The sequence below is a fragment of the Cetorhinus maximus genome, chromosome 3, assembly GCF_964194155.1.
Source record: "Cetorhinus maximus chromosome 3, sCetMax3.hap1.1, whole genome shotgun sequence".
Taxonomy (NCBI): Eukaryota; Metazoa; Chordata; class Chondrichthyes; order Lamniformes; family Cetorhinidae; genus Cetorhinus; species Cetorhinus maximus.
The window spans coordinates 104,066,055-104,089,329 of record NC_135881.1 but is presented as its reverse complement, the minus strand read 5'-3'; the positions used below and the strand labels follow the sequence as shown (position 1 = coordinate 104,089,329).

Genomic DNA, 23,275 nt, shown 5'->3' with positions numbered 1-23,275 from the left:
TAGACAAGAAACAAAAGGTTAGGGTAAATGGGCTGAAGGAGGGTGGTAGGTTTCGATTGTTTAAAGATCAGAAGTGCTGTACCACCTAGGGGTCACTGTATTGATATCAGATTTCGGTCAAAAAAAAGTGTTCAATAAGCTGTTCCACGAAACACACTAGAAAGATTCAGTCTCATAACATTGCAAACAGTAGCGTAGTGGTATTGTTACCAGAATGGAATCCAGAAACTTGGAGTAATGCTGCAGAAATACAAGTTTAAATCCTATCATGTCAGCTGGTAGAGTTTAAATTCAATTAATAAATATGGAATAATAAGCTAGTCTCAATAATGATGACCACTTGTTGCAAAACTCGGAGATCCACTAACTTCCTTTAGGGAATAAAATCTGTCTATATGTGACTCCAGACCTATGGCAATGTGGCTGATTCTTAACTGCTCTCTCAAATGGCCTAGCAAGCCACTTAGTTGTACTAAACCGCCACAAAAAAGTCAAAAAGGAATAAAACCAGACCAAACACTCAGCACTGACCTGGGCACCGGAAACAACAACAGCACACCCAACCCAGTCGACCCTGCCAATCGTCTCTACTAACATCGTGCGCTTGCGCCAAAATTAGGACAGCTGTCCACAGACTAGTCAAGCAACAGCCTGACAGTCATCTCACTGAATCATATCTTATAATGCTGGCTATACCATTAGCCTCCTGGCATCAGGTCAAAAATGGGCAACGAAGCTTCCTGCTGATTACCACTCACTACCCTCACTCAGCTGGTGAATCAATGCATTTTGAACACTTGTCAGAAGAAACACTCAGGGTAACAAAGGCACAGAATGTACTCTGGGTGGGGACTTCAAGTCCATTACCAAGAGCGGTTCTGCAGCAACATTACTGGCCAAGTGGGAAGACTCCTGAGGTAGTGAGAGATCTAGCACAAGGGAAAAACCTACCAAGAATCAGAAATGTTACAGCACAGAATTAGACCAGTTAGCTGGTCAAGTCTATGCTGGTTCTCTGCAAAAGAAATGGAGTCCTGCTTCCTCACCCTTTCCCCATTGTGCTGTGAACATTTTCTCAGGTGCTTATACAATTCCCTTTTGAAAGTCACAACTGTATTTGTCTCCACCACAGTCTCAAGCAGTGCATTCCAATCCTAACTGCATAAAAAATGTTTCTCATGTCACTGTTGGTTCTCCCATCACTTTAAATCTACTTGACCTTGTCCTCACCAACCTGTTGCAGATACATCTATCCATGACAATATTGGTCAAAGTGACCAGCGCACAGTCTTTGTTAAAACGAAGTAACGTCTTCACACTGAAGAGACACTCCACTGTGTTGTGTGGCACTATCATAGTGCAAAATGGGGTAGATTCTGAATAGATTTAGCATCTCAGAACTGGGCATCAATGAGGCACTGTGATCCATCAACAGAATTGTATTTCACCATAATCTTTAACCAGATAACCTGGTGCAATCCTCACTTTAACATCATCAAGCCAGGGGACCAACTCTGGTTCAATGGAGAGTAGAGAAGAGCATGGTTTGCCTGTGGTTTTGCCACAGGGTGATGTTATAAAAGTGCAGTTGCACAACCCACTGCTGCAGGCTAACTTATTGCAAATAGCAAGTCTCTCCTGCCAGTACATAACCTCTGCATCACCAAGACCACCTGTAGTGCCTCCTTGCAGCAACAGGTTGAACTGCAGGGGATCTATGAAGAACCTTGGCCTCGAGAGATGCAATATACAGGGCCACAAGGATGTGGACGTGCCTTGACATCCAACCAGGTCCCCAGCATCACAGATGCCAGTCTCCAGCCAATTCAATTCACTCCATGTGATGTGAAGAAACAGCTGAAGGCACTGGATACTGCAAAGGCTATGGGCCCTGACAACATTCTGGCAATAGTACTGAAGACGTGTTCCAGAACTTGCCGCAGCCCTAGGCAAGCTGTTCCAGTACAGCTACAACACTAGCATCTACCCGGCTATGTGGAAAATTGCACAGGTATGTCCTGTACACAAAAAGCAGGACAAATCCAACCTGGCCAATTACCGCCCCATCAGTCTACTCTCGATCATCAGTAAAGTAATGGAAGGGGTCACTGAGAGTGCTATCAAGCGACACTTGCTTAGCAATAACCTGCTCACTGATGCCCAGGGATACTCAGCTCCTGACCTCTTTACAGCCTTGGTTCAAACATGGACAAAAGAGCTGAACTCCTAAGGTGAGGTGAGAATGACTGCCCTTGACATCAAGGCAGCATTTGACAGAGTGTGGCATCAAGGAGCCCTAGCAAAACTGGTGTCAATGGGAATCAGGGGGAAAACTCTCCGTTGGTTGGAGTCATACCTCGCACAAAAGAAGATGGGTGCGGCTGTGCGAGGTCAGTCATTTCAGCTCCAGGATTTCACTGCAGGAGTTCCCAGGGTAGTGTCCTCGGCCCAACCATCTTCAGCTGCTTCATCAATGACCTTCCTTCCATCATAAGGTCAGAAATGGGGATGTTCGCTGATGATTGCATAATGTTCAGCACCATTTGCGACTCCTCAGATACTGAAGCAGTCCATGCCCAAATGCAGCAAGACCTGGACAATATCCAGGCTTGGGCTGACAAGTGGCAAGTAACATTCACACCACACAAGTGCTGGGCAATGACCATCTCCAACAAGAGCGAATTCAACCATCGTCCCTTGATGTTCGATGGCATTACCATCACTGAATCCCCAATAACACCACCCTGGTGGTTACCACTGACCAGAAACTGAACTGGACTAGCCATATAAATACTATGGCTACAAGAGCAGGTCAGAGGCTAAGAATTGTGCAACGAATAACCCACCTCCTGACCCGCCAGAGCCTGACCACCATCTACAAGGCACAAGTCAGAAGTGTGATGGAATACTCTTCACTTGCCTGGATGAGTGCAGCTCCCACAACACTCAAGAAGCTTGACACCGTCCAGGACAAAGCAACCTGTTTGATTGACACCACATCCAAAAACATTCACTCCCTCCACCACCGAAGCACAGTAGCAGCAATGTGTACCTCTACAAGATGCACTGCAGGAATTCTTCAGCTCCTTCAACAGCACTTTCCAAACCCACAACCACTACCATCTAGAAGGACAAGGGGAGCAGATACATGAGAACACCACCACCTGGATGTTCCCCTCCAAGTCGCTCACCATCCTGACTTGGAAATATATCGCCATTCCTTCACTGTCGCTGGGGTCAAAATCCTGGAACTCCCTCCGTAACAGCACTGTAGGTATACCTACACCACATGGACTGCAGTGGTTCAAGGAGGCAGCTCACCACTACCTTCTCAAGGGCAATAAATGCTGGCCCAGCCAGCAAAACCCACATCCCGTCAATGATTTTTTAAAAATTGGATTCTAGCATCTTTCCAAAGACAGATGTTAGGATAGCTGGGCTTTGGTTTTCAGCTTTCTCTCTCCCTCCTTTCTCAGAGAGGTGTTACACTTGCAGTTTTCCAATCCATTGGGATCTTTCCAGAATCAAAGGGAATTTTGAAAGATTACAACCAATGCTTTCATGATCTTCGCAGCCACTTCTTTTAAGACTAGGAGTATGCAGGCCATTCTGACTCCCCCCGCCCCCCCACCCTCTAACTGTATTATGATTTTCTAAATATCCTGCTACTACCTCCATAATAATGGGCAATTAGGGATGAAGAATAAATGCTGGCCTAGCCAGCAAAATCCACATCCCATGAATGAATAAAAAATATGATACTTCTTGAGTATTGCAGGAGCTGCACTCATCCAGCCAAGTGGGGAGTATTCCATCACACTCCTGGCTTGAGCCTTGTAGATGGTGGACAGGCTTTGGGCAGTCAGGAGGTGAGTTACTCATCGCAGGATTCCTAGCCTCTGATCTGCTCTTGTAGCCACAGTATTTATATGGCTAGTCCAGTTCAGTTTCTGGTCAAGGAGACTTTTCAGCCTTGAGTCACATTAGTTTTCCCATTACTTTTTCTCTAGTGATTATGATTCTTTTAAGTCCCTTCCTCTCTTTAGCCTCTTCATTTCCAGCTATTCTTGGGATGTTTTTACATTAAAATACAAGATCGTAAGAAATAGGGGTAGGAGATGACCATACGGCCCAAGGAGCCTGTTCTGCCATTCAGTATGATCATGGCTGAACTTGGGCTTCAACTCCACTTTCCCTTCCGCTCCCTATATCCTCCCAACCACAGGGTCACCATGTCTATATTGTGTATCATCTGCAAGACGCACTACAGCAATTCACCAAGGCTCCTTTGAAAGCACCTTCCAAGCCTGCAAACTATACCACCTAGAAGAACAAGGGCAGCAGGCACACTGGAATACCACCATTTGCAAATTCCTCTCCAAACCAAACACCATTCTGTCTTGGAACTATATTGCCATTCCTTCACTATCACTGGGTCAAAATCCTGCAATTCCCTCCCTAACAGCAGTGGGTGTACCACAAGGACTGTAGCGGTTCAAGGTGGCAGCTCACCACCACCTGCTCAAGGGCAATTGGGGAATGGCAACAGATGCTCGCCTTGCCAGCGATGCATACATCACCCATATGAATTAGAATAACAGAATGGTTACAGCACAGGTGGTGGTCATTTGGCCCATTGTGTCTGTGCTGGCTCTCTGAAGGAGCTATTCACCTAGTACCACTCCCATCTTCTCCCCAGAACCCTACACATTCTTCCTTTTCAGATAATAATCCAATTCCCTCTTAAATTCCTCGTTTGAGTGAACCTGCCTCCAAAAACAGATGAGGCATCCTAACCACTCGCTGCATGAAAAAGTTTTTCCTCATGTCACTGTTGCTTCTTTGCCAATTACCTTAAATCTGTGCCTTCTGCTTCTTGATCCTTCCACCAATGGGAAAATTTTTCTAACTACTCTGTCCAGACCCCTTACGGTTTTGAATACCTCTATCAAACCTCTTCTCAACCTTCTGCCTATGCCATCCCTTCCACTTTGCCCCAATCTTTCCCTCCCTCTCTCACTGTTGCACTCTAAGTTCCCACCCCAACCCTTGATCTTTTCCAATTGCCAATGGTCTGGCTGTGGCTTTCCAGTGGTGGCTTTCCTATCCAGCTGCCAATCAATAAGAACAGTTCTAAGTGTCTTGGTCAACATTCCTCTCAGACAACACCATCAAAGGGAATTGATCATTCATCCCATTGTTGTCAGTGGGATATAGATATGCAGGCAATAGATTCTCTGTTTGAGGTGCAGTGGTTGTTATGTACATAAAGTAATTCATTCTACATCAAGGATGTGATATAATTGCACGTTTTTCGTTCAGAAGATATACAAATATTTTAAAATAGCAAACCACATGGGGAGGAGAAGAAATAATTTGACAAGTGGAAAACAAAGCTTATATACCAGTCCTGAATGGCATAGCTGCTAAACTGGGTCTGCATCAGCGATGAAGGAGTAATCTGCTTGATCCTATCTTCAGTAAATTACACGGTTTAGACACATCAGTTGCCCATGATAGTCGTGATAGGATTGACCACAGCACAATCCCTGAAAAATCAAAGCTATATCCATCTTCACAGTGAGGACATTCGCTGTTGTCTAGTACGACACTACCATTATGCTAAGTGGGACAGACTGAAATGTGAAGCTACTCACTTTGGTAGGAGAAGAAAGGCAGAATTCTTTGTAAAAAAGAGGTGCAAAAGTTATAAATGTTGATGTTTAGAGAATCTTGGATGCCCTCATACAAAGGAACACAAAGTTAACATGTAGGTATAGCAATTAGGAACGCAAACAGCCTGTTGACCTTTATTACAAGAGGGTTGGAATATAAGAGTAAGGAAATCTGGCTATGATTGTATAGGGCTTTGGCAAGACCACACAAAGCATTTTGCACAGTTTTAATCTCATCTAAGTAAGGACAGAGGCAGTACAGCAAAGGCTCACTAGATTGGTCCCTGGAATGAGAGAGCTGCACTATGATCAGAGATTAAATAGAAGGGGCCTATACTCCCAGGAGTTTAGAAGAATGAAGGGCATTTTCACAGAAATGTACAAGATTCTGAAGGTGCTTGAGAGGATAGACCCTTGGTTGGAGAGTCTAGAAATAGAGGGCATAGTTTCAGGATAAGAGGTCAATAATTTAAGACTGAGGTGAGGAAGAATTTCTTCACTGAGAGTTGTGAATCTTTGGAATTGTCCACTGTAGAGGGCTGTGGATGCTCAGACGTCGAAATATATTCAACATTGAGACAAATAGATTTTTGGACTCTTGGGGAATCAAGAGATATGGGGATTGGGTAGTAAAGTGGAGTTGAAGCCATAAGATTAGCTATGATCTTAGAATGGCGGAATAGGCTTGAGTACTTGTATGGCTTATTCCAGCTCCTATTTCTTAAGATCGACTCGAGTTTAATGGAAAGTGAAAAAAGTAATACTGGAATCAACAGCAAGGATAAGTTAGAATGAGGTATCAAACTGGTAAAGATATAGGTTTACTTGCATGTTAAACTCAAAAAGCAGGCTACAAATAGGCCCAAGTGGTTCCATATCCAATAGTAAAAGCAAAGCAAATAGGTCCTCACAATTTGGTAGGGCATTTGACCCAGAAGCAGTAACAGTAAAGGAAAATTTGTATGAAGACAAAATAAGAATATTCTTATAAGAAAAATTCTAAGGGGAGGACCCACCATCCGTAGTTAATTAAAGAGGTTATAGAAAGCAGTAAACGTAAGGAAAAAGCATATAACTGCACAAAGATGAGTGGCAGGTCAGATGATTGGTCAGAATATAAAGAGCAGTACAGAATTACTAAAAGGTTAATCAGGAGAAAATTAGAATGAGAGGTAGCTAGCTAGAATTGTAAAAATGGATAGCAAGAGTTCCTGCAGGTATTTAAAAGGGAAAAAATAAAGTATGTGTTGGTCCTCTATGGAGTGCAGAATTAATAGTAGATAATAAGGAAATGGCAGATGAAATGAACAAATATTTTGCTTCTGTTTTCACTATACAGGGTACAAAATATATTGCCGTAATAGCTGTAAATCAGGAGGTGGAAAGCAGAGGAGAACTTGGTGAAATTACAGTCACGAAGGAAGCAGTACTGAGCAAACCAATGGAGCTGTGGGCTAACAAGACTACAGGTCCTAATGGACTTCATTCTAGGATCTTAAAAGAGCTAAAAAAGGGCTAATGAGGTAGTAGATGCGTTGGTATTACTCTTGCAAAATTCCCTAGATTCTGGAAAGGTTCCATCAGACTGGAAAGTAGCAAATATAAACCCTCTGTTCAAGAGAGGGAGGGAGGTAGAAAACAGGAAAACCATAGGCCAGTTGCTTGACATCTGTCATGGGGAAGGTGCAGGAATTGTTCCTTAAGGAGATGATAGTTAGGCACTTTGAGAAGATCAAGGTAATTCGGAAGAGTCAGCATGGTTTTGTGAAAGGAAAATCATGTTTAACCAATTGATTGGAGCTCTCTGAAGGACTAACATGCGCTGTGGATAAAGGGAAGCCTGTAGACATGCTGTTTTCAGAAGGCAATTAATCAAGTACCACATCAAAGGTTATTGCAGAAAATAAAGCTCATGGGGTAGGGGTAACATAGTAGCATGGATAGAAGATTGGCTGGCTGGCAGAAAACAGTAGGCATAAATGGGTCTTTTCTGATTGGCAGGGTGAGACAAGTGGAGTCCCACAGGGATCAGTCCTGAGGCCTCAACTTTTTACAATTTATATCACTGACTTAGATGGGGGGAGTGAAGGCAGGGTAGCTAAATTTGCAGATGACACAAAGATAGGTAGGAAAGCATGTTGTGAAGAGGACATAAGGAGGTTGCAGACAGATTTAGATAGGTTCAGTGAGTGGGCAAAAATCTAGCAGATGGAGTATAATGTGGGACAATGTGAAGTTATTCACTTTGGCAGGAAGGATGAAAAAGCAGAACATTACTAAGACAGAGAATGGCTGCAGAATGCCAAGGTGCAGAGGGATCTAGGTGGTCTAGTGCACGAGTCACAAAAAGTTAGTATGCAGATACAGCAAGTAATTAAGGCCAGTAGAATGCTATTCTTTATTACAAGAGGAATTGAAAATATGCTTCAGTTATACAAGGCATTGGTGAGATCATACCTCCAATAGTGTGCGCAGTTTTGGTCTCCTTATTTAAGGAGATGCAAATACATTGGAAGCAATTCAGAGAAGGTTTACTAGATTGATACCTGGAAGGAGCAGGTTGTCTTAGGAGGAAAGGTTAGACAGACTAGGCTTGTTCCTACTGGAGTTTAGAAGAGTAAGGGGTGACTTGATTGAAGTATATAAGGTCCTGAATAGTCTTGACAAGGTGGGTATGGAAAGAATGTTTCCTCTTGTGGGCGAGTCCAGAACTAGGAAGCACTGTTTTAAAATTAGGAGTTGCCCTATTAGGGCAGAGATGAGGAGAAATTTTTCTCCGAGGGTTGTGTGACTTTGGAACTCTCTGCCCCTGAAGGCTGTGGAGGAGGAGTCATTGAATTTTTTTAAGGCAAAAGCAGAGAGATTCTTTTTAAGCAAGGAAATCAAAGGTTATCGGAGGTGGATGGGAATGTGGAATTCTAAACACAAACAGGTCAACCATTATCTTATTGAATGGCGAAGCGTCTACTTTTGTTCCTATTTCGTATGTTCGTACGTGTAATTTATAGTTTGCATCGACTGTTAACACTAATTGGAATCAAGATAAATTAAGTAATCATTACAAAAGGTGAAATCTTGTTGGTAATTCCTTCATTTGGGGGTCATTTGGTAAATTGTGTCATTTTGCTTTACAGATTTCCACAGAGAACGTAAAAAATTTAGTCAAGGATTGTGGTACGCAATCGGGTATACTAACAGGTGAATAAGGGAAATCCCATGGTTATCTTCAACTACAGTAGAGCTCAGCATAAAAATGAGATTTTAAAATGGGTTCAAAGTATGTATTATATTTACACTCACCTGGGTGTCATTTAGGAACATATTAGCAAAGGCCACTCTATCACGTACTGCTACACTGCTTTCATACTAAGTGAGGAATGAAAAAAGTGTTACCATTTGCCAAAATAATTGGTTTACAAAAATATATGAGTGGTCAAAATTATAAACATTAAATGATAGGTAGATAGGACTTACCAGCACGCAATCATATGACCCTGGTTCACTAGTCAGAAAGGCAAACATGACACATAGATAAGGATTATTTAGCTGCAGCCTCAGAGAGCTACACATTTCTCGCCACAGAGAATTCTTGTCATCTGTGTAACCTGACAGTGCCATAGCTACAACATTTAGGTTCAAATCTCCTGCAAATCACAAAGGATTCATTATAAGTCACCTCTTTGATATATTTTATTCAAATAGAAAATTCAAACCCAATAATAGCTTTGTCAAAGTCTATCTGAAAAATACTTCCTTCCCACTCCTCCATATCCAACTTATTAACTGACTTCCAAATTAAGGTTGTATTTTTTGTCACACATCTTGTATGCAGGAAGCCAAAGCTAACAATTATTGGGGCTGAAAATCTATAGCCTTCCAGTGCCTTCTGACAAGTTCAGCAGGAGGTCTGAAAACACCAAGTCCAAGCCTATCTTGCCCACTTCTGTAGTGCTTTGTTTGTGCTGGAGTCTCTACCCACACAAACAAGAGCACTGACATTAGAGACGACAATAATGAGAAGACATTCCCAGTGCAGGAGTTTCCTCAGCTTAGCAAGACATCAATGGGTTTTTATAAACCAAGGAGTCAGGTGGATGTCAACTCACATGGAGATTCCAAGTCTGAGTTGTGACTTGGACCTCCAAAGATGGAAACATTTTTGCCTTTATTTCAGCTTCTGATGATGGGCACACTTCCAAGATCTTTAGGATTCATCATCCACAATACTTTGAAGCTTCCTCCCTCTGATACTGCCCAAGTTGCAATCCTGATGGCATTAGTGCTGATTAGGCATTTTGCAGGAGGTGAGCTTCCCCTGATTCTGCATATTTTGGTGGGGTCAGCACTGGCTCTGCCAGGATCCTGGGCCCGTGGGGACACAAAAAACAGCCGTCTCAAGATAGAATTTTCTTACAAAAAATTATGTATTTTCAAATTAACAAGAAAGCATAATTTGTAATCTCAATTTGGAGTATTCCTTTACAAAGTAAAAGCTCAGCATTAGCACTCTAATTAAAGTCAGAAGACTGCAGGTTAAAACTCCACTCCACTAACTTGATCACGTAAGCCAAGCTAGCACTACAATTCAGCACTTACAAAGTACTGCACTACTGGAGGTGTTGCCAGATTTAACGTGGTGGGGGGTAGCCTAGGAGGTACAACATTGGCTTTGGCTCGGAGTTAAATATAGCGCATGTGGGGTCTGGCAAAAAAACCAAAGGTACCATAACAAAATTTTAAAGGGAACATTGGTGGTGAGTGTATTGTTAATATGTACATACATAAATAAATATTGCCTTCAAGAAAGATTATAAGGGGTAGAATTTCTGCTTTCAATGTAAACTGAAATCTGCGTGAAAATGGTGGTTTTCCAGAGTGAAGTTACGGTCAAGTTTCCACTCAAACTCATTTGCTAAATCACAAAAAAAATCTTTCATGAAACAGTGCAATCTGCAGCATAATAGAGCGTAATTATTTATCATTTTCCCTCGCATTAAAAATATTCATGGAAATATTTGAGTGGGTAACTCCATTTTCACTTATTAATAAAACAGCACCAGGTTATCACAAAAAAAAGCATTTTTTAATAAGTGTCTCTAGCCCACCAGCTGTAAGTAACCAGATTTTAAAAGCACGAAAAATTGATTTAAACTATACTAAACCATTTACTAGTTTTAGTGGTGTACACAAGTCAGTTTCTTACGAAAATATTTAATATCTAACAAACTTCTAAGGTGCGTCTACTTTTGCCTTTGCACCTACAAAATAAAAAGCAAATTGAAGAAACTTCTCCAAAGGTGATAAATGGGCATAATTGGTGGGAACTCACCATGTTCATTATTTTGATCTGGGGGTGTGACCAGTTTTGTGTGTGGAGCTCTCTTACAGCCAATGTTTCTTTAAATATTAAAGATTATGGAAATTTGATTAACTGGTGCTTAAAATTCCACAATATCTTTACGTGGTTTGGCCCATTCCAGGCAAAAGCTAGCAAAAACGGGCCTAAATCCAGGACCCAGTGTTTAGAACAGAGTTCTCGCTGTCCTTCAGATGAGCTTCAGGCCTGAAAGACCGGCTTTTAAAAAAAATCAGAACCATCAGCCTGCCATTTCTGATTTTTTTTTTTTTAAAAACAGTTCTTTTCAGGTTAGTTTCACTGACAGTTGCTGCACTGCTGGTAACGACCTTGTTGGGTAGGGGTGTCACTTAAGGTTTAGCACCACACAATTAAATACTGTAGACTTCTCAAAAATCCTCTTTTGAATTTAAACCAGCATATAAATAGTCTAAATTTTCATCATGCCCTAAAGTAGGCACAATTCTGATGACATGCTGTGTTGATGTACCAGAGGCTTGAGAATCTTGGACGTCATCAAAATAAGTGTATAAAAAACTAAAAACCAGAATGATACAAAACTGTGTTGAATCACTACCGGCCGTTTTATTACTCTTGTAAAGTCTGGGAACGAAATCCCTATTTGTCACTAAGAGATTGCTTAAAGTTTTACAAATCTCTATTTCATCCTAGGTTCACCCTACCCTGCACTATTCTGTTTAAAATCTAGCAGCAAATGGTCATACTGTGGGACTAAAATTTCTCTGGGCAAAGGATTTCCAATCATCCATTATAACTTTGGCAAAAAAAAAATCAATCAAAATCCCAGAGAAACAGCATAAAGGGCTTTCTTAGAAACCCAATCCTATGACTTAACCACTTCTAGAAGCGATTTCTCTCAGGATATTGCTGTCACACTTTGCTGTTGGAGTTGCTTATTTATTAATTACATTTTTCAATTTTGGGCTGTAAATTCATAGTGTACAACACAATTTGTATGACAGCTTCTGGAGGGGGGCGGGTAGAAACAATCCAGTTCTTGAGTTAAGGCCGCACTTAATTTTTGTGCCATGTATCATTCTTCACTGAAAAATTCAGATGAAGCAATTCAAGTTACATTTTTCCTGAGCTGTTGGCAGATGTCTGATTGACAAATCCCACAGATAGTGTGATTAGTGTAAAGAGGCAGATGCCATTTTTGGTGTATTATGGGTTGGCACCAGGAAAGTAAGAATGGTATGGTTGCAATCAGAGGGTGGAATCACGGCTGAAGTTATTTTGTTGCTAATGTAAGTTTACTGTCAGCAGGCTTTGTGGGGTGAAATTTCCAGGACAGGAGTACATAATGGGCTCATAGTGAATCAGTAACTTGTTTTACCCTGCACGATTCTCAAGAATCTTTTCCATCGACTTCAATCTTGTCCTTTGTCTGCGTATCTATTTTGGTGGTTTTATGACTTTTTGAGGAATGAAATAGCGTATAAAGTTGTACTGCATTGTAGATATTGAAAATATATTGTAGCAAAAGGCAGCAAAGTCTTTGGACATGCTGATCAAAAAAAACAGATACAATTATGAACTAGTCTTTCTCCTCTGGCCTCTTAAAAGTTGTGTTGCACAGAGAAACCTAAGGGCTCCAATGCTTCTCACTGACAGTGAAGACCCATGTTGTTCATTCATTCCACTTTGTTCCTCAGGAGTCATTTGATCTTTCTACCCTGTGAGATTACTGACTAAATAGAATCTAATTACACCCCTTCTGTGAAATAATTATATTGAATATTATCACGCACCCAGGTAGGAAAAGTCTTCTAATCCCTCTACAGAATGGAAAAGATCTTGTGCAGTTTATCTGGGTTGCAAGTATTGAATCTTTCCCCCAAATATGAATTTACTGTCGCCGTATTCATATAGTGCAATGGGAAGAACATGTTAATGAGGGCTGAGACCGTCACCAAAATCAGTTATCATCTGCAGTGTTATAAATAACTAATGAGATATTTTCCTGTCAAATTAACAATATTGCATGATGTTAAAAGAATTTGTACACTCTGGTTTGTTCAATAGTTGTGGTGAGATCACCTATATGACATGCACAAACTAATACTGAATTATATTGTTGCTCTTAATATTATTGACCTGTGCTGCATATATAATCGGATGATATTTGTAACCAGATGCCAACAATGGGCATGATCATTTTACTAGGACCTTTGTGACTGGTGAATTGATCGGTGAATATTGAAAAGGGGAAAAAATATCATGCATGATTGAGGTGGGGTGGAATAAGGGGTCTGGAAACAGAAGCACCAGGGCCCATGATTTCTCTCCCTGCCTAAATCTGGTAGTGACAAAATTTCTAATTCCCTTCCCCCAGAAAAGAGCATCAATCCTGCATCATTCTCATTTGGTTACTCAAAGCAAATGGATGCTCATTCTCGTTTTCCCCTCATTGAATAAAACTACAGCACCAATAGAAGATGCATTCACAAATAAAACAATTTTGTGAATGATTGGTTAGCTTCAAACAATGCAAAAACAGTTGAACAACATACCTTTTCCCAAAGCAGCTCCCTTGTTGAGAATCTCTATTGATCTTCGAATGTCAAGATTAAAAAGTGCAACAGCAGCAGCACGTTCCCATTCTTCTCCTTGCTCTAATGCATTCAGGAAGGGACCCACATCAATCTCTGGTCCTTTTTGGATCCAGCCACAAAGTTGCAAAGCCAAGCATCGTTCCTCACTCTGGTACCTGATAAAATCTGTCTGCCGATCAGACCCAGTCCAACCATGCTTATAACACTCTGTTTTTCTCTCTGAAAATGGAATAAATGGAAACAAAAAATTGGTAAGGTGCATCACAATGTTTAACTTTGTTTACAAAATGAACTCATTCATATTTCCGTTACTTCCAGGCTTGACTATTCCAATGCTCTCCTGACCAGTCTCCTACCTTGCACCATCTGTAAACTGGAGGCTGTCAAAAACTCTTATGCATAACTCACGCCTACTCCTGTTCAGCATCACCCATGTGCTCGCTTCCTAACATTGGTTGCTAGTCTATCAATACGTCAAATTTAAAATTCTCATCTTTGTGATCAAATCCCTCCTTCGATTCCTCCCCTCCCTATTTCTGTAACCTCTTCCAACCCTCAGTGAATTCCGCATTCTTTTTATTCCAGCCTCCTGTGAATTCCTGATTTCCTTTGCTTCATACTTGGCTGCCAACCCCATAAGCTCTAGAATTCCCTCCCTAAACCTCTCCACTTCTCTTCCTCTTTCCCGATTTAAGATACTCCTTAAAACCTAAGTCTTTGACTAAGCTTTTAGTCGCCTATCTTATATCTCCTTATATGGATATGGAACAGTGGACAAATTTTGTATTATTATATCCCTGTGAAGCACTTCTGGACATTTTACTATGTTAAATATGCTATTTAATGTAAGTTATTACTATTGAACTAGATCACTTGGCACACAATAGTGGCACTAAAATGCAAAAATTGACAGTTACAACTAATTATTTTTCAGAGTACAATTGAAATTAAAAGGCTCGTGAAAGTTCAAATATTCAATTTGATTGTTTGAATCTCAAGAGATCAATGGGGAAGTCCCAGGATGATCATCGCACAGCCTCACTTGAGGAGTGCAGGAGTTTTTCTGGACTGTTCTGGATCCTGGACTAATGCTATTTTGCCCTGTTGAAGCAAATAAAAGTGTATGACTAATGAAAAAAAGTGTTATTGCTTGTGGATAACAGTCATAATAAATATTCCGTGCTTATAAAATAAACATACACCAAACGTGTGATTTGAATAGTGCTAATGGATAGAAGGGGCCTTTCATTCCTGAAACAGGGTTTCGAAAGATGGAAACATGCAATATGGACAATCAAAGGATTTTAAACTATAAGTAGAAGCAGACTGTTTAAATCTTAGAGGGTATATATAGACAAAACATCATCAAAATATGCTTAACTCTTGCAACCAAGTAACATTCTCTTCCCACTTAAACAGTTTGATTACATTCCTCCCCTCAGGTTGTCCCACATAACAGACAAATGCTGACATGGCCTCCACTATCTTTTTGCTCTCTGGTGTATTCAGGGTAGGTATATCACATGATATATACAGACCACATCTAGCTAATGTCAGAGTCTCCCTCTAGATGACCAGACAGGTAAACTTGCCCCTTCCTAAAAAACCTCCAAGTTCTCATCTTTGAAATCTGGCTCTTTTCCCATGCACACATGGTAATAGAAACCGTTTATAGAAAAACTACACTATATACACAACCATACACAAACCATTTTAACTATTAAGATTTAAAAATAAATAAAATACATAAAATTGTCATTACCAGAAAAACCATGGAAACTGTAGTATATGAATTATCAAGTTACAAATCAGTTCATATAAATGTAGAGTATGTGGAAATAAAGAAACAAAGCAGATGAAAATAATTTCTGAAGCTGTAAATATTCTACTAAATAACCACAGAAGTATTTGAGAACGTACTAGCACACTAACAGAAAACCAAGAAAGTTGTAGGAGGCCATAATGAAAATATGCAAATACTTTTAAAGAATATGCCTTAAGCCCAGTTTATATTAGTGTAGATGTCACATCCTCAACTGCCAACGTTTAATAACAGGTCTTTAGTTAAAGCACTGGCTTTATTAAAACCAGGTTCCAGTTAGAATTTTGACTTTAAGGGTTAACATCTTTTGGACTGATATCTAGTAACACTTAGACATTGCAGAAACAGTGGACTGAATTTTGCCACGAGCATTGGGAAGCCGACATGGGGTCTATCCCTGGGTCTCAACCCCACTTATTTCAGTTGTGCACCCGTCAGCTTAATTTTACAGGATGCAGCCCAACAGTAGGCAGACTGGGGAGGCAGAGAGCCAATCAAGAGCCAGCATGTAAGGGACGCTGTGCCCATATTGGGAGTACAGCTAGAGTGACTAGAACACAAGAGGGAGCACCACAAAAAGGGGAAAGGAGCAGGAAGGAGCCGGAATGATTTTCTTAATCCCTAATACTCTCACCAGCAAAAACCAATGAGTGCTGCAATTGCAGGCCTCTCGAACCATGACCGCAGGCTTCCCATTGCCTTCTGATTATTTACTGATCTCGTGTAAAGCTGGAGCAGGTCTTCCCATTGTGCATGTGCCTCCTCTGAGCTAGCAATCCATGTACAATGGGGTCCCAGCAGCCTCTAGGAAAATTGGAATGGTGTGGGGAAAAACGCAACCTAATGACTTCTCTTAATTGGTTTCCACCGCTGCCATGTAGGTATCCATCAGCATTGCATAGTTACCCATATTGGGCAGCTGGCTCCATGTGTTTTCAAGACACTTTCCTAGCACCACCTGGATGACCAACCATCCCCAATTTTATGGGACTGTCCCATATTTGAGGCCACTGCCCTGTGCCCTGGGTCGAATGTTGCCAGGACACTGTCTCTCCTGTAATTCAGTCCTTTAAACCTCATGCAAGCGCAGAACCCACTCTCCACCTGTTGAGAACCACGGAATTCTCAGCTTTGGCAGTACCACCACCACCCCCCCTCCCCTTAACAGACCCACATGCCGGAAGTGCCCCTTAACTTTATTTCTCTGCAAGAGTTGGTCACCCTGGGCACCACACCACCATTGCCACTCCTCCCACTTGTGCCTCCAAATCCAAATCCAAAGTGCTGAGAAAATTCCGGTCAGTCACCATTAGCCTGTAAACTGCATTGGTGTAGATTTCAGGCAATAAAGAGAGTCAAAGAGAAGGTACTACTTACACCAAAAACATATACATTTAATTAAATTGGAACTGCTTTTCTTCTGGAGGAGATGTAATAACCAATAAACAAGTTAAACTTGTAAAGCAGGAAAATAGGACTGTGTAAATTCTGCAAAAGGTGTATTAAAATTCTTGGGGTTCCTGATTACTTTGCTACACACCTGTTAAAATTTTAAAAGTCACTGCTGCTATGTAAAGCTGAGTTATGCAGTTTGTGTTTTAGGATAGTTAAAATTAAACCAATTTCAGTATTCCTGTTCTAAACGTGGCCCAATTAAGAAACCTGATTTTTGGATTGTAAATTAATTTCAATCTTCTTGAAACTAAATTCTGCATTCTCATCCCTTTTAATTATTTGATAGCATCTGGAACATCAAACTGCGGTCATTCACAACAGAAACAAACATTACAAGCGGATGGAAACACACCAATTAATTCACACTCACCTGCACTTGATTTTACTATTGTTTTAATTCCAGAGTATACGTGAGGCACTTTGTTCACAGATTTCTGTTCTGCATCTTCAGCATATTGTTTCATGAGTGATTGTAAATATAGGAAAGCAACAGAAAGGGAAAAACAGCTCATTTTTAAAAATCAGCTTCAATAGTAATTGACAATATGTAAATATATATACATATGTCATCATGCTTCACCAATTCTTAGTGATATACCGTAACCTTGAATTTTCCACAATCTGAACATGAACGTAATCAAACCTAGAATCTGCACTTCTGTAATCAAACCGCCACTGGCTTCATTATTCACCATCTGGTAGTGGGGCTCATTAGCAAGGCAGCTCAAGGCCAGTTGTATACACCTCTGTTCAACCTCTTGTTATGGTGCATGTAATTGTAATTAAAAAATAAGCTCAGATGGTGCGCAACATGAAAAGTCTTTCCCTTCCCCCAGAGCTAGATACCTCATCCTAAGCACTGCATCATCCTCTGCTGTGCCTCCCTCCTCCAACACACACCTTTCCCTCCACTATCAAACCAAAGAGAAATCAGTGGAAACCATAAACCGTCCATTTTCCCATCCCTCAAAATATCTCACAATGACACCCCTCTCCAAAGCCTCCACACTCCATCACTGCCATCCTAGTGCTGCCATTATCCAAATCCATTCTTTCACCATCACATCAAGGAGTCTCTGCCCAATGCTCCCAAGATTTCAAGATTCCTCTCCCCCTCCTGTCACATCATACGCCTTTCCCAGTGCTCTCACATTCTGTAACAACCTCATTCTTCCAGAGTCCTCAAAAACCTCAGAGCCAATGCACACAGTGCCAAACCATTGCTAGGTTTTACTACCTACCTGCAACATCCACCTTAAGATAAACCAGTTTTAAAAAGTAGCAAAATTTACACTAATTTACAATATCATACAAATTTAGACAATTTGCTAGTCAAGTTTGAAAATGTCATTAACATTCCTAAAACAACAAAAGCACAATTGGACTTAATCAAATAATTGTAAATCTGTGGTCCCAATATTATACTGTATGCTACACAAGAATACAATAACACAAGAAATTGGAGGAGTAGACTGCACGGCCAATCGAGCCCCTGCTCCGCCATTCAATACGATCATGGCTGACAAAGGAAGGTCTATTATTTATTACATTCACAAATTTTCATTTACTTTTAAGGACAAAACTTAATACCATTCTAACAATTTATCTAAGGGGATGAAACAGAAGATAGATGTAAAGCTGAAATTTTAAAACCAGAATTCCCACCTATAAAATTTCAAAACGCATCAGGACATCATGTCTCTCTTATTACAATGGGAGGTTCCTCCAGAAAATACATTGTGGCGGGCTGAGGAATAAACATCTACTGAGTGGTTTATGGCATGGATCACAGCACAATGGAACATCAGCAAAAACTACTCTAACAATGACACAGATCTTTTAACAGACACCATAATTCTTCCAAGAAGGAGGCAACTCTTCAAAAGTAAAATGGCATGGGCTTTTAGCCAATTGACGATGCTATGTATTTTGTTACATAGTAGCCAAAATTATGCTGGGTCCTCTCCACTGATGCAAATACAGCAGGCGAAACTCTCATGCAGCCAACATGAAGACTGCTGAACAAAAACAGAATTACCTGGAAAAACTCAGCAGGTCTGGCAGCATCGGCGGAGAAGAAAGGAGTTGACGCTTCGAGTCCTCATGACTCTTCAACAGAACTGAGTAATATTATGAAAGGGGTGAAATATAAGCTGGTTTAAGGTGGGGGGGGGGTGGTTAAACCAGCTTATATTTCACCCCTCTCCTAATATTACTCAGTTCTGTTGAAGAGTCATGAGGACTCGAAACGTCAACTCCTTTCTTCTCCACCGATGCTGCCAGACCTGCTGAGTTTTTCCAGGTAATTCTGTTTTTGTTTTGGATTTCCAGCATCCGCAGTTTTTTGTTTTTATGAAGACTGCTGAACCAGTCCTAAATTTCCAGAGATGGGGATCATTTACATGGTTGTGGGGAGGGGAATGTGCTTTCAAGGTGCAAGTGCACATTGGTACATTGCACTGGGCCTCAATGAAACACATGTCAGCTCTTAACGGCAAGAGTTCAACTGAGGTCTTAAAAAGTATGTAATGGGTGCAAATCCCAGGCATGCTACCACCCCCTGATACAGTTGAACGTAGCCAAATTCCTCTCTACCTTGCACCTTCATTGCATTTTACATGGAGTAGAACACCACTGAAATTGGATTCCACTCAAAGCTCTTCCCCAATCAGGCAATTTAACGACCCACAGCTCTGATCCTGGAATAGAACTTCAGGGCCTTTGTATCTAAAAATTCAACTTAACCAATTATTTGAAATGTTGAAATTTTAGGTTAAAGAACTTGGGAGGAATTGAAGCACTTGCTCAAACATTACAAACAGAAGCTTCTCAAAATAACTCACATCAGAAGAAAAATTCTTAACAGCTTGCTAGAAATCAGCTACAGTAGGTGCTCTGACTACAAAAGACCAGCTTAGTAAGGCGTGTGTCAAGCTTGACTCATTATCATCACTCCCTCCTCCCACTCTCTGGGTTTTTAAAACGATTAGGAAGCTTTGTAACCGGAATACAGGTACTGAAAATAAAGCAGACACATATATCACCAAATGGTTCCCCCTAATCCACCCAGGATGGGGAGACCAAATGTAATAAGTCTCTAGCAGGCTGCTTTCTCAAAGAAAAGGAGTAGGATACTAAACTGTTTTAATTTTAAATACAGATAAATATGGGAGGGGGGGGGGAAATAGAAGCATTTTAAATTGATAGCACATTCCTCTTTCCAAAATATTCCACCCCTTCCATCTTTCAGGTGAGACATTAAATGCTTCTTGCCCTCTCAAGTGGGCATGGCTCTAATCAAAAAAAGAGCAGGGGATTTCTTCAGCTGTCATGGCTAATATTTATCCCACAACCAAAACCACTTAAAAAAGATTATATGGTCATCATCACATTGGTATTTGTGGGACCTTGCTGTATGAAAATTAGCTGCTGCATTTCCCTACATTACACTAGCGTATACACTTTGCTGGCTGTGAAGTGCTTTAGCATATCCTGAAGTTGGGTAAGAAATTGTTTTGCAAATTAATCCTCTCTCCTTTACCAAATAGCAATAGTTTCAAAAAGCTGCTGCAATTCAGAATAAACACCATCACTTTGTGGTTGTAACAAACACAGGAGCTTTGAATAACTAAACTAAACTAAATCTTAAGCAGGAACTGAAGTATTGGCATACAGACAACGGATTCACATCAACTGTTTCAACAGTAAGAAAATTATTTGAATGATAGCAATAAACTTATATTGGAAGCTAATATTGGATTGGTGAAAGATCAGTACAAATATTATTTGCAGGAACTACACCTGAAACAGTAACCCATGGGGTTGGATTTTACGCTCCCCACCTGTGGGTTTGAAGGCAGGGTGGATTGAGAAGAGAATCTAAAATCCAGAAAATGGCCTTACTGCTGTCTCCCCACCCACCCAAACCTGTCAGAAATTTTAAGTTTTGGGGGGTGGTTTGGGGGACACACCAGGCAGCCAATTAGTGGCCACTTAAGAGTCTCGTCCCGCTGCCGCCAGTACTTTAATCACAGTGGGAAACTGACAGCTTCAGCTGCATGTAGTGTTGGGCAAGGGGGTGGGAATATCTCGTGTGGGCCTTTGAACAGTCGGAGCTGAAGGTGGGCAATCTTTCCCCTGCCACCCAGCCCACCTGACTTTTTAGCCTTCTGGCAAGGGGCGGGGCGGGGGAGGGGGGAAGAAAGGGCAAGGGGACTTTCCATAAAACCCAGCCCATAATGATGGATGCGTTCTGTACTTTCTGCACATCATCTAATTTTTTAAAATCAAAATATCTTTAGTACCATATAATGCAGTTTCTACAACTAAGTCTTTAAACTGAGTTGTTTCAATACTTTGAGCGGCGAGTACAGGATGCTTGTTAGGAAATAGAGAGTTTTAAGTAAGTTAAATACTATTTAGGTGTGTTAGGAATAAGGTATATCTTTAAATTTAATTTTGCATTTCTGTATTTTGTGGGTTAGAAGGGTAAGACCTGACTTTTAGTTTCACATTAAAAATGCAGGCAACTTTTAAAGAGTTTTATGGCCTTTGAAATGGAGAGCTGTGTTATGGGAGGGGGGCGGGGCGGGGGGGGGGGGGGGGGGGGGGCCGGTTTAGGGAAGTTAAAACTAAATAGAAAGAAAACTGCTGTTGCCTAGCCTAAGGGGTCCGGGGGGGGGGGGGGGGGGGGGGGGAAGAGAACCACACGCACGCACACACGCACACACGCACACACGCACACACGCACACACGCACACACGCACACAGAGAAACCAAAAGCAGTTTGAGTTCAGCTAGTCAGTGTGCTCTAAAGTTGAAAGGAGTTGGCAGAAGCAGAAGCAGTCCCAAACTAAAGTTGAAACCAGCTGCCAGGAGAAACTCGACAGGAGGGAGCTACAGGAAGCAGGATGCCCCAAGAAGACCTTCCAGTCAAAGGTAGAACAGGAGTCTGGAAAAGGTCCTGTTAAGTAAAGTCAAGAGTGAGGAGCAGAGAAAAGATCCAAGCTTAAAGGGAGAAGCTGCAGGACACAAATTTAAAGCACATAAGCTTGTGAGAAGCCAGGAAATCCAAGGAGGCAGCCAAAGGTCTATAACACTTTACTACGAGCATTTGAGACAGAGTACATAGAAGGAAGCTTGAATGCACATGGCGATCCAGGGGAGAGGAACATCAGAAGGAGAGTTTGAAACCCTGGAGGTGGATCCTTGCGGAAGGCATCTGAGAGAAAGCATCGTTTGGGAGAAGATTCCAAAGCAGGCTCTTCGAGAGTGGAGACTGGAAACCCTTGTGTGAAAGCATCTATTTGGGGTGGCATCCCTTGGTTTCAAGTTGTGGTGTGTCTGACCACAGGTCGCCTCTTGGTTTACATGGACTATGTACTTACTGTGATTAAGAGAGTATAAGATAGCTTGTGTTATCCCTACAAATCTGTATAGGTATAGTTGCAGGTGAAGGATTATTGTACTAGTTAATCTTTTCTTGTTAAATGAATATCTTCTTTTGTTAAAAGTTCATCAGCTGACTCATGTGACTCTGTTCAGTGGATAATCTCCATGTTTCTCAACAAAAAAAAGGATCTATCAAGCCGGGTTCCACACTGTTATCGGACTTGTCCAGTAGTAACATCAGCTGGAATCATAATGTTATCGTCGTGCGTTAGGATAAAACACACCTATTAAACTTCATATTTTGAGTTATTCTGTCAGCTACTCTGGGGAGATAAGCATAATTTTTATACACTTGTCTAAGATAGACAAATGAAAAACCTTAATGAAATACTGCCCACTGGTTCTTCCTGATCATGAGTAGGCCATTCAGCCCCTTCAGCCTGTTCCCCTATTCACTTATGTTCTTTAGGGAAGGAAATCTGTCATCCTTACCTGGTCTGGCCTACATATGACTCCAAACCCACAGCAATGTGGTTGACTCTTAACTGCCCTCTGAACAAGGCCAATTAGGGATGGACAATATACGCTGGCTAGACGCCCACATCCCAAGGGCGAATAATAAATAAATGAAATTATGGCTAATCTGCAACCTAACCCATATCCCTTAATTCCTTTGTTTAAAAATAGTCTATTGATCTCAGTTTTAAAATTAACAGCTGATCTATCAATTGACATTTGCAGAAAAATTCCAAACTTCTACACCCTTTGTGTGAAGTTTCACAATTTCAATCCTGAAAGGGCTGGTTCTGACTTTTTGGACTATGCCCCCTAGTCCTAGACTGCCCCATCTAAATTAATTAGTTTCTCCCAAATGATTCCCCTTAATATCTTGAAAACTTTGGTCAAATCATCCCTTAATCTTTTAATTCCAGGAAAGACAGTTTGTTTAATCTTTCCTTGTAATTTAAAACTCATGAAGTCCAGGTATCATTCTCGTAAA

The 23,275-nt window shown here is 41.1% G+C and overlaps 1 protein-coding gene across 4 annotated transcripts in view; it reads right to left on the bottom strand.

The window, feature by feature from the left end:
* The window catches only part of mios (missing oocyte, meiosis regulator, homolog (Drosophila)), a 68,716-nt gene that overhangs the window by 26,495 nt on the left and 18,946 nt on the right, over positions 1–23,275 (bottom strand). For all 4 annotated transcript variants that reach the window (XM_078538788.1, XM_078538791.1, XM_078538789.1 and 1 more), the window contains exons 3-6: positions 17,255–17,350; positions 13,566–13,826; positions 9,150–9,319; positions 8,976–9,041 (exon numbers count right to left, since the gene is read on the bottom strand). In XM_078538788.1, coding sequence (XP_078394914.1) covers positions 8,976–9,041; positions 9,150–9,319; positions 13,566–13,826; positions 17,255–17,350 — 593 coding nt within the window. The remainder of the gene's footprint in view (positions 1–8,975; positions 9,042–9,149; positions 9,320–13,565; positions 13,827–17,254; positions 17,351–23,275) is intronic.